The 12,685-nt window shown below is 34.9% G+C and overlaps 1 protein-coding gene across 9 annotated transcripts in view; it reads right to left on the bottom strand.

The window, feature by feature from the left end:
• UBR3 (ubiquitin protein ligase E3 component n-recognin 3) overlaps positions 1-12,685 on the bottom strand; it is a 224,860-nt gene that overhangs the window by 119,499 nt on the left and 92,676 nt on the right. For 6 of the 9 annotated variants that reach the window (XM_064586669.1, XM_064586668.1, XM_064586662.1 and 3 more), the window contains exons 20-24: positions 11,864-12,005; positions 9,913-10,017; positions 8,719-8,892; positions 8,504-8,536; positions 6,457-6,917 (exon numbers count right to left, since the gene is read on the bottom strand). In XM_064586669.1, the coding sequence (XP_064442739.1) occupies positions 6,457-6,917; positions 8,504-8,536; positions 8,719-8,892; positions 9,913-10,017; positions 11,864-12,005 (915 nt within the window). The remainder of the gene's footprint in view (positions 1-6,456; positions 6,918-8,503; positions 8,537-8,718; positions 8,893-9,912; positions 10,018-11,863; positions 12,006-12,685) is intronic. The other 3 variants (XM_064586665.1, XM_064586666.1, XM_064586670.1) reach the window with 1 other exon arrangement.

Here is a 12,685-nt window from a genome sequence, read left to right as displayed (position 1 = left end):
AGAATATAGGATTAGAAGAATGCTAATAGTAATTTTTAGATTATTCACATATCCGTTCCCATCCAATTAGTGGAGATAATCATTAACAGGTATAAAGTCAAGCACTGTGGTCTGCCTTACCATGAGAAGTTACATATTTTTGCCAATAGTGTTGAAAAGATTTTTGACGCTGCTTTTCTAGTATTTACTTTAAGTATAATTTAGGATCTACTTAAGAAAATTGACCTTATTTATAACTACAACTCTTATTTTTGAGCCAAAGTATTTTTATCCAGGTTGATCACTTACCTCATTCATCAAACTTAACTCTCAACTGACAATGGCCATTTCAAAAAAATTAAATCTACTCCTGACCTCTCTTCCCTTCCTGAAGGGCCTGGGGCGGGGGGTGGGGGGGTGGGCGGAGACCGTGGCTGAGCACCAGGTGCCATGATCCAATGGCCTATCACAAGAGAGCATTCTTGTGGGAAAGGTTAAAAAAAATTGATTACATACAGAGGTGATGATTTAAAAAGTAGTATCTTCTGAGGATGATGGTTGCCAAGTTTCTCACTGTGGGAGCAGAGTTACAAATATGGAAGGAGAGAAAACAAGAATGACTCCTCCGATGTTGGATTGGAATTGGAATTATCAGGGTGAACTCACAGTTTTTAATACCTCTCTTCCTGCTCCTTCCAACTCCCCAACACACACACACACACACACACACACACACACACACACTCTTTTCCTAGTTCTGTCCACTATGAGTGACTGAAAATAGTTATATCCCTTAGAATGAGCACATGAATTGTGGTTTCTAAATAAAAAATAACCAGAACTCCTTGGAGAAATGGCTAATTCCAAATACAAGATGAACCTGGGCTATCTTCTTGCCCCAGAAAAAAAAAGAAAATGCTCAAAGAATGATGGGGATACATCAAAAGAACACAGAAACCAACTGGAAGGGAGTCCCACAGGTCAAATCTAGAACAATTTGAGCATCAAAATGAATAGAAAGGATATGAGATTAAAACCCATAAAATAGGGCACCTGGGTGGCTCAGTTGGTTAAGCAACTGCCTTCGGCTCAGGTCATGATCCTGGAGTCCCGGGATCGACTCCCGCATTGGGCTCCCTGCTCAGCGAGGAGCCTGCTTCTCCCTCTGACCCTCCCCCCTCTCATGTACTCTCTCTCATTCTCGCTCTCTCAAATGAATAAATAAATCTTTAAAAAAAAAAAAACAACAACAACCCATAAAATAGGGCACCTGGGTGGCTCAGTTGGTTAAGCGACTGCCTTCGGCTCAGGTCATGATCCTGGAGTCCCAGGATCGAGTCCCACATCAGGCTCCCTGCTCAGCAGGGAGTCTGCTTCTCCCTCTGACCCTCCTCCCTCTCATGCTCTCTGTCTCTCATTCTCTCTCTCGCAAATAAATAAAATCTTAAAAAAAAAAAAAAAGAAAAGAAAAACCCATAAAATAGGAATCCGTAAGTCCAAGCTGACAGAAATAAATAAAATGAAAGTTGGTGAGAAACAGGATATTGCTGCATCTCAAAGTATCTCTCCATAAATTACATATTAATCACAAAGGGAAAAAACGGATACTTGACAGTGAAGAAGTCTGGCAGACACCCCCTTAATGAAGTGATCAAAATTAATCCCCAAATGAAACAAACTAAAATCATGTGACACCTGATGAGGATGCAATCAAAAGAAAATTAGCAACACTTCCTTGTATTCCTGCCAACAATGCCTAACCTGAATCTAAACATAATGGCACACAGACAAGCCCAACTTGAGGGACATTCTATAGTGTTACTGCCCTGTGTTCTTCAAAAGCGACAAGGTCAAGAAAATGGAGAAACCAATTCCAGTTGAAGGAAACCAAAGAGACACAACAACCAAGTGCAATGAGTGATTCTGTACTGGATTTTTTTGTTATAAGAAACATTACTGGGACAACTGTGAAAATTTGGGATCTAAAGATTTTATCAGACTCAAATAATATGTTAATTTCCTTATTTTAAAAGCTGTATTGTGATCGAGGAAATACATATTCAAGTATTCCAAGGTAAAGCAACTTATTCTGAAATGGTCTAGGAAGTTCTTTGTACTATCCTTGAAACATGTAAGTTTGAGATTTCTTCAAAATAAAAAGGGTTTATTTTAACAAGTTAATTTTTTCAAAGATTTTATTTATTTATTTGACAGTGACAGAAAGAACAAGCAGGGGGAGTGGCAAACAGAGGAAGAGGGAGAAGCAGGCTCCCCGTTGAGCAGGAAAGCCAATGTGGGACTTGATCCCAGGACCTGGGATCATGACCTGAGCTGAAGGCAGATGCTTAACCGACTGAGCCACCCAGGCGGCCCCAAAATGGAAAGGTTTTAAAAATTAAATCCATCTTTCATCCAAGATCTATAAAGAATTTAACAAACTCAACACCCAAAAAATAAACAATCCAGTCAAGAAATGGACAGAAGACATGAACAGACATTTCTCCAAAGAAGACATACAAATAGCCAACAGACACATGAAAAAATGCTCCACATCCACTTGGCATCAGGGAAATACAAATCAAAACCACAATGAGATACCACCTCACACCAGTCAGAATGGCTAAAATTAACAAGTCAGGAAACAACAAATGTTGGCGAGGATGAGGAGAAAGGGGAACCCTCCTACACAGTTGGTGGGAATGCAAGCTGGTGCAGCCACTCTGGAAAACAGTATGGAGGTTCCTCAAGAAGTTAAAAGTAGAGCTACCCTACGACCCAGCAATTGCACTACTAGGGATTTACCCAAAGATACAAATGTAGTGATCTGAAGGGGCACCTGTGCCCCAATGTTTATAGCAGCAATGTCCACAATAGCCAAACTATGGAAAGAGCCCAGAAGTCCATCGACAGATGAATGGATAAAGAAGATGTGAGAGAGATACACACACACACACACACGCACGCACGCACACAATGGACTATTACTCAGTCATCAAAAAGAATGAAATCTTGCCATTTGCAACAACATGGATGGAACTAGAGCATATTATGCTAAGCGAAATAAGTCAGAGAAAGACAATTATCATACGGTTTCACTCATATGTAAAATATAAGAAACACGCAGAGGATCATAGGGGAAGGGAGGGAAAATTGAATGGGATAAAATCAGAAAGGGATCATGAGAGACTCTTAACTATAGGAAACAAACTGAGGATTGCTGGAGGGGAGTTGGGCAGAGGAATGGGGTAACTGGGTAATGGGCATTAAGGAGGGCACATGATGTGATGAGCACTGGGTGTTATATGCAACTGATGAATTACTGACCTCTACATCTGAAACTAATGATGTACTATATGTTGGCTAATTGAATTTAAATTAAAAAAAATTAAATCCATCCTCAAAGGACAAAAACTTGCCACCATAAAAGAAATGGAAACAAACAAAGATGTGCTAGAGATGCTCAAAGCATTCTTTGGACCTCCAAAAATGCTATAAGAAACAACACCATTGACAGAATACATGTTTGGTCTCCTACATCACTACTCTGTAAATTTGTAAATTTCTTATGTTTCTTTAATTAAACAATCAGTTATGCCGCTCTATAAATCATCTTTACATGTACATTTAGAGTATATCCACAAAAGAACATTTCAAATAACAATTCCGTATGTCAAACATAAGGAAACCTCAAATGTAACTGCTTGGCACTAGTATTAAAATGCATGTCTACTCTCCCACAACCACATGAGCCTGGGAGACTGTAAGCTCCAGATAATAATGGCTGTCACCTTGATTTTAGCCTTGTGAGACTCTGAGTAGAGAAGCAAGTCATACCACACCTACACTTCAACATACAGAAACAGTGAGTAAATAAATGAATGCCGTTTTAACCTGTTTAAAGAAAAAAATTCTATACTAGAGCTTTCCATGATTTGCAGAAAAAGAATGTCAATTACTTTTCCTTGTGAATTTTTTATTAATTTAGATAATTCTTTTCTAAACTTGGGCATACATGTGAATAAAGATGAAAAGACAAGTTCTGGCAGATTCCGTACAACTCAGGAATTTTCCATTATTATCCCAGAGGTGGAGACACTGAGGTTGCATATTATTATAACTGTCTAAAGGTTTCCTTCCTATTTGTATTTTGTTCTCTATGAGTTACTCTTATGAAAGTGATGCTAAGTTTGTCCATAGGTGAGGTAGTTGGGAATGGATCACCATTAAGTGTTTATAAACTGTTTGGTCTTTATTATGAAACTCAATGCAAAATCCAAAATAAATTGAGAAAAGATAATGTGAGAAGCATAGTGAGATTCAAATAAATTCGTCTTAAACCTTAGCTGTCTGCTATACAATTAGCTTCAGGGCCTTGTCAATATCATCATCATCACCACTCAAAGGAAACAAAGCCCAAAAGGAATAAAAAAAAAAACACCTTTTTTCAGAGTATTATTTATTACAACAGCATTAGAGCCTTTGTAAAAATAGCATCTCAACTACTCCAGTATCCCATCTATTATGAGTAATAATTATAAAATAAACCAAAATAACCAAATAAAATAAACACTGATTCACTGAAAGTTTATCTTCTTTAAAAAAAAAGACATTATTCTGTAACTAAGAAAATACACCAAGAGGTTAACAAAAATAAAAATTTTACCTCATTTTTCAACCTTCTAATTTTATCAGTATATCTATTAAATCTTAGGCAGTTACTGATTCAAAATTAATGAATTGTCATATAAATTATGTTAGTTATTTATAACAACCCCTATTTATGAAATACTGTGAGAAGTAAAACTCTCCTACATTCTTTTTTTCTAAGATTTACTTATTTATTTATTTGAAAATGAGAGAGAGAGAGAGAGAGCAGGAGTGCAAGGGAGGGGCAGAAGGAGAGGAAGAAGCAGACTCCTCGAGGAGGAGGGAGCCCGATGCAGGGCTCAATCCCAGGACCCTGGGATCATGACCTGAGCTGAAGGCAGACGCTTAACCAGCTAAGCCACCCAGGCACCTTCTCCTACATTCTTAATATACTGAAGGCTTTTGTATATACTTTTAATATAAATTATCTGTAACAAATTTAATTACATCGGAAATGAAGTACAATTATATATGTGATTTAAATTGCTCCTGATATAGTTACCAAAGGATGACCTCCTAACTACTGAATCAAAGGGAACTGCCAATCTTACCTGAACTTTTGTAGCATAATCTCACTGTTTCTTCCTTTCTCGATCCCCTTGAACGCCACTCTCTACATTGTTCCTCCTCTTCCACTCTAGCCATCCATTTTCAGTCACCTTAGTCATTCCCTTTAATGTTTTTTCCTTATTCTATAAAAGTTCTATATTAAGTGTTCTCATTTCTTACTATACACACTTTTCCATATATAAGCCTTTAACTGCCCACATCTAAAGAGCTAACTCAGAATTCTCCCCTAAGTCTCAAACCCTTTATCTGACTGGACATCTCCACTTGGATGTCCTCTTTAAACTCAATCATGTACAAAATTGAGCATATCAACTTTACTGCTAAGCCTAAGCCTCTCTTATATTGGTCCTCCCCTATCTTGGTAAATAGGAACATTATCCAAGAAAGATTTTTTTTTTTTTTTAAGATTTTATTTATTCATTCATGAGAGACAAAGAGAGAGAGAGAGGGGGGCAGAGGGAGAAGCAGGCTCCCAAGGAGCAGGGAGCCCAATGCAGGACTCAATCCCAGGACCCTGAGATCATGACCTGAGCCGAAGGCAGACACTTAACCATCTGAGCCACCCAGGCGCCCAAGATTTTTATTTTTAATTTACAAATATTACGATTTAACAGGGGCATCTGGCTGGCTAGGTCAGTAGAGCATGCAACTCTTGATCTCGAGATCATGAGTCTGAGCCCCACATTAGGGGTAGAATTCACTTAAAATTTTTTTTTAATTTAAAAAAAATTTTAAATACATTACATAACAACAAATTAAAAGCAACCCGAAGTTCCAAAAACTAGAGCCATAAATATGTTTTAAAACATTACTTGTTTAATAATTAGTAATCATTTGTTGGAAAGATTGGAAAAGACCAAAAAACCCAAAACAATCAAATTTTTATTCTGAGAAATATTTAGAATATTTTTTTAACTTTCTATTCTCATTTAAAGTTGAACTGATGATAGTTTTTTAAAATAGCAGCAGAATTATTAGATAACCTGCTAGTAGCAATTTTTCTAAAAAGGCCCGCCTACAACTTTAGAGTAGTAATTTAATGTTGGGGTCATAAACTCTTGTCTTTTCACCCCCAACTAACTCAAGCATGATACATGCCCAAGCACTGACTATGTTTGGCTCCCTTTATCTTACAAAGGAATCAGCTATGATTATAGCTGTTAAACATCCAGGTGATTAGCCTCAGATGGCCAAAAAAAGGGGATATATCAAATTTTCAGCTGTACCATGTATGTTTAAAACATCAAAAATAAAAATTACCTTTCCTCTTTGTCCAATGTTTTCTTCTCTGCTGCAGTGATTTTTTTGGGTGGTACAGGAGGGGTCACTTTTCTACATATCTCTTCAATGATGCGTTTGTTCATTCTGCTTTGCAATGCAGCTTTTAATAAAATTCTTTCTACTGCAGTTATACCATCTCCATGATTGTATTTAGGAATTTCTGGTTGGATTAAAATTTCTATGTCATCAAGCCAAGGAGGATAGTAGGAGTTTTGTTTCCCTGAGAGTTTGTGATGAAGTTTAATTAACAAAGACAATATGCTTTCTTTAATTTCCAAAATGGCTGTAGTTAACTGTGGAGCTGAACCAGGAGCAGACCATTTACTTGAAGTTTTGGGACGAACCACCTGATTTGCTTCACTGCTACTGCGATTGATGATCTCTTGAAACTTCTTTCTACGCTCTGCTACTAAGCTGAAAACTTGAGCTGTACCAGAATTCTACCATTAAAAAAGAGAAAGAAAAATCAAGAGAAGTTATTCAGTGTTAAGTGTAAAAACATATTAGCACTACAATGTTCGAAGTTTAATCTGAGGATTTATTCAATAGATTTGCTCTTTGAGTAAGTCTGTCCCTTCACCTCTCTTAAATATATTTAGTCTCATTCAATCTGGAAACAACTCTGAGAAAGGTGGTTATCCACAATAACACCTCTCTCTCAGCCTCCTAGGCCTATCTACCAGGAAAAATAGACAAAACCTGAGTAGTAGCTATAGCCATATTAAAGAGGAATCATACGCCAAATTCCTCACCAGTTTACAGGAATAAAAGATGTTGTACCCACTATTCATCAAGAATACTTATACTCTTCTAATATAACACTGTGTGTCAACTATACTCTATTAAAAAAAAGAATACTATTTACTAACTTCTACAAGACTGCTACATTTTCTAGTTAAGTAAATTATAAATTTTTTCAATTAATGAATCTGAACTGCTAATTTCATTTTTAAAGAACATCAAAGTTTGAAAATTACTTCTAACAAACAGTTACTAAAAGGAAATATAAAGATGAAAAATCAAACTGATCTTGTCATATTTGAATATCACTATAATTTGTTATCTGAACAGATTTTTAAAACATTTCAATAATTTATCTTCCAAATAGTCTTTCTGTTAACACAGTCAAACTGCATCAGAGCTCTTAGAAATCATCTTTTAATTAAGATACGAGTCAATTTAATGGATTTAATTTTTTTAAGCAAGCATTCAAAGGATGCTCCAATATCAGTTGAGCTTTTATGAGCTAAATTATAGTATACACTATTTTTAACATCCAAACTGTTTTTCAAAGTACTCTGTACCAACATTAGAAGCAAAAGCTGCCTCTTATTAAGATTTCAATTTAGTCAAAATTCTTTATGGTGTTCACAGCAAAAACATGTTGTCAAAGGCAAAGAAAGCTCCTATAAATGGACTCTACTAAGAGAAACTTCTGATGCAGTGCTCTTTACCCAGAAAAATAGATTGTAGGGATTAGAGGTGTTTAAGTTTAGTTACTTGGCATGTCATTTCAAGATTTTTCATTTCTGCCTTTTAAAAATTAGTTAATTAAGCTACATGCAATGAAAAAGCTGATTTTCCAAGTTAAATCCAAATATACAATATATTAAGATTTGTGTGTGCCTATTTTATCAAAGTTAATTGCCATAGAAGCAAAAAAAAAAATCTGTAAATGGGCATGCTGCCAGCAATTAAAGATTAAATTTATTTTGATTTAGGAAACATACATTTTTAAGATGTTAGTAACAATGATAAATGCAAACAGACCCAAATGTGCTGCTTATAATTCATCCAAAATCCTAAGAAAAACCCACTATTAAATACTAAGTATTATTTTTTTAACTTCAATAATATGAATTTTCTTTAAGCCTAAATCACTATATAAAAACACACGCACGGTAAACTTTTCTTTTTAATTTAACCATATTAAACACACACATATACACACAAATACTTCAAAGTGTTTTTCCGATTTCCAGTTAAAGCCTTATTGCTAGTTAATGCAAATATTATATACATCTACCTCTCTTTGAAGAACTTTTGGCCTTCGTGAACTCTGGCAGATTAAAGGAAAAAGATGGGTGAGGCAAAAGTTGCTTAGATATATCACAGGAAACAAAAGACAATTTAAAGTTACCTACAACCGCATTTTTCTTTTGAGTATCATAGGATGGTCTAAACAATATACCCAACATAACATAGAGTCTTTCCTTTTATCTTTCTCTCTTCTACACTTACTTGTAAAGAACTCAAGCTGTCAGAGCTGGTACTTGCAAGTGAGTCTCTCTTCACTTCCGGAGCAGTCTCTGGAACTCTCACCCTAACATAGTTTATAAAGTGTCGCATGTTTGACACTAAGTTACTGCCAGGAAACCAACTGTCGTGACAACGTTCTGGTCCACACACTGACGCCTAAAACATGAACATAATGAATATGAAAACTTGCCAAGTCAGGTCTAATGTACAAGGTAGATGTAACCAGCCCAAATAATCATCCACTGTCTTATTTCCAAATCCTTTACAGTCTCATCTTCAAATTATAAAGTGCTAATAAACACAAATTCAAACATAAAATATAAGAATAAATTTCTCAATACTAATATAAGTCCAATGGAAGTCAGCTAAATTTCTCCTGAAAAAAATACATTTTTCAATCTGGAAATACTTAACCATACAGAGTATTTTCAGAATCTATTAGTAACAACTCATAATATAGTCAAGTAATGCTAATTTGGACTAATTGCAGAAGAAAGTCTGAAAAATCAAAGTCTGACCTAGTTTTGGGGAAATATTAATGATCTTTTAATACCTATGAAAGAATATACGTTGATTCAACTTAGACAACAACATACTGTCTAGTCTCTTATTTGTTTTTTGCTGTTATTATGCTGTGCTATATTCTGTCTTTTTGGAGAGAGGGGATGAGGGGAATCTTACACTTGTAAAATCAATTTGTAGTAACAATTGCTTTTATGGAAATGATACTTCTAAAGTCCTATAACATATTAACAACTTGTATTCTTGAGTACTTTAAAAATTCTCCCATATTACAATATTTACTTTTCACTTAAAACCTTTCCAAAAAGAATTTGCTACTCAAAAATAATCCCTAATCAAATTAGGATTTCTAAACAGCAGTCCTAACATAACAATTATTTATCAGTAGTCAATGTTATTAGCATAATGCCAGAAGTGCACTAACCACTTTTCTTAGATCTATATATTATGAATTACAAATTTCAAATTCAATATCATAAGTAGAGTAAAACCTCTAAAAGAACATATGTATTTGAAGATCAAAAAGGGCCTTTTCCAGTAGTTAAGAATATCTTATGCATATGATGAATCCATAAATACATTTCCAGATGACACACTACCTTTGTTAAGGCATTTTATAACTTTAATATTTAAAAACATAAGAAACTTACTTACCTCTTCATCTGATTCCTCTTCAGCTGAATTTTCAAGTCCTAATTCAATCAGATACAAAACCATGCAGAGTACGTGTTCTGACAGATTTTGATGATCCATCAAAATCTTTAAAGAGGGAAAAAAATGCCTCATAATTACTTTTTCCACACAACATATTTAAGTATCCAAAAACATGTTGTTATAGATGAAAATAACAATCATATATATAAATAAATATACAGCATGATCAGAAAATAAGTAAAGCTACATCTTGGTGAAAAGACAAACTAAAATCAGAAGAACAGGTTCCTTCTCAAGATCACACCGTATTTTAAGGAATATCTAGAAATACTGGTTCATGGATTCCTAAAGGTAATACATTAAGTAGTCCACTAAATCCATTATTATATACTAGTATCTAATAAAATAATTTAATAAGAATGCTTCACATCCTCATTTGCTGATACTCTTTCTCCTGATGACAAAAATACTAGATAAATAAGTGTACTCAATAGGATAACTCATGTAAATGTGTTAAACATAGCACCTGGCATATAATTGGAAGCACAGTAAATATCTATAGAATATTAATGTTCTTAAAATGTCTCTAAAATTAAAGTTCTCAGCCTGAGTATTTTGTGCAGTTGAGTAAATGTATGTGTTAGTATGTGGTTTATACGGGTGAGAAAGGAAAAAGGGATGCAACTAGTTAAAAGAGAGGCTTCTCTGAGGAAACATCAATAAATCTGACCTTATGTGCATTACACATTGCAAGCTTTACACATCTTATGCAGGATTTCAGGGCTAACCTACAACAATCATTCATTCAATATGATACAACAAACTACTAACCGGAACATACCTAAAAATACCATAAGAAAAAAATGGCCTGGCAGCCATCATGTTGTCCTCATTATAAGAAAGCCCTCTGGCCAAATGATGGAAGGGGAAAAAGAAGAGGTTCTGTGGGAGTACCTTGCCAGCTGCAGGTGAGACTGTTGAGAGTACAAAAGAAACTGCCCAAATGGCTGGGCAGGCTTGAAAAAGGACTTAGTCACCTAAGAGCTAATTTATTCTGACTAAAGAATAAAGACTTTGAGTTAGCTGCCTTTCTGATGTTTATTTTGACTACTAAGAAGGCTTTTCTGTACATCTTTTGTGTGGCACAGTCGTGAAGACAGTAAACTTTCATAACCTTTTAAAAACCTCTTTTATACAGATTCTGTATATACCTAACTATTTGACCTTGAGCAACAGATTCTGGCCTTAGTTTTCTCATTTTTAAAATTGGAACAATAGACCAGAATTATTGTGAGGATTACACAAGTTAACATCTGTAATTTGTATAATATAGTATCTATCAATTGGTGTTCAACAAACAGTAGGCAGGTAGTGCAGATGGTGGGAGGAACAGGAGGAGGTGACTGAAGGCTGGGAGGCAACAGAGATGATCCTTTCTAATCCACTATTTAGAGAGAGGAAATCAAGGCTCAGCCACACACCCAGCTAGTATAAGCAACACTACAACAGATTTCAGACTCCTATTACCTATCATTACTACACTGCCTCCTCTTGATAAATATAACCTTACTAACTAAATTCAAATAAATTTTGGCTTGAAATCCTGTGACAGTACATGCTACAGTTTCAAATGAGTAACTTAAAAGCTAAGAAAAAAATGACTAAGAATGATTTTCTGAGTTTTATTAACATGTTCTATATTAATGTTTTTTACATTATCTGAAACTGGGTACAATGAATAGTTTCCCACAAAGAATGGTGTAGCCACTACATTTTCAACTCAGAACTCACATATATGTGTTTATGACATATCCTCACACATCTTTAATGTATAAATACACTTTGCTTTATAAGTAGTACTTTTATGTAAATATTATCTGCTAACGCTTTTATTTGAAAATTATGGAAATAAGTTCTAATCTGAGTCTTTCTATTCAAATTACTACTGTACCTTGTAAAGCAGAGTGAATAGCACAATGTGTAAAGTTTTACAGTGCAAAAGTCTCATGAGACCTTTATAGCTGGGATGGAGTGGCGTCCTTTTCTTATAGGGAGGCCAAGGATTTCCAGGGAATTTTCCACTCTGTTTTAAACTGGAAAAATAAAGCAAAACTAAATTAGATGATAGACTTAAGATTAAACTGTGGTTTAAATTGTTTTTTATAATTTGTCATATTTTTCTATGCAGTACTATTTTTAATTAAATTGCTCAAAAATGCCAGATATCTATTCTCTCATAATAAACATTTTGTATTGAATAAAAATGAGTAGGGAGACCTAAGCTGAAAACTAGAAAAAAAAATATGAATAGGAAATGTTAACAAAAGGAAAGAAACAGAAAGAATATAGTGAACTACAAAACAAAGAAATTTCCAGTCACAACAATTGAAAAAAAACAGATAACCTGAAATTCTCCCACCTACCAACAGCTTGGAAAGCTGGACAAAATATAAAATGTAATTTTTTCAATGCATATTTGGACTCACAAAAAAGAAGGGGAAGTTCCCCGGTTACCAGAAAAAGAACAGGAATTAACAACAAACACTAACAATGTGTTTTTAAAGTCCTTGAGCAGGCAGATCTCAAGGTATCGGGCTCACACAAAGTTTAGGGATGGAACTGAGATTCCACACAAAGCTGACACCTTTGAAAAGCTTCACCCTCAATGAAAGAATAACTCACAAGGAAAAATAAGAAAGCTCATCTGTCTCTTCTGTGATGAAGAACAACAGGCTCCCCAGGAAGATAGTAATAATGAACTCATATATGCAAA

This window comes from Mirounga angustirostris, unplaced genomic scaffold, assembly GCF_029215605.1.
Source record: "Mirounga angustirostris isolate CCGP_5_RB_7025 unplaced genomic scaffold, mMirAng1.0.hap1 SCAF_3, whole genome shotgun sequence".
Taxonomy (NCBI): domain Eukaryota; kingdom Metazoa; phylum Chordata; class Mammalia; order Carnivora; family Phocidae; genus Mirounga; species Mirounga angustirostris.
The sequence above is the reverse complement of the archived record's forward strand: the minus strand, read 5'-3'. Positions and strand labels throughout refer to the sequence as shown.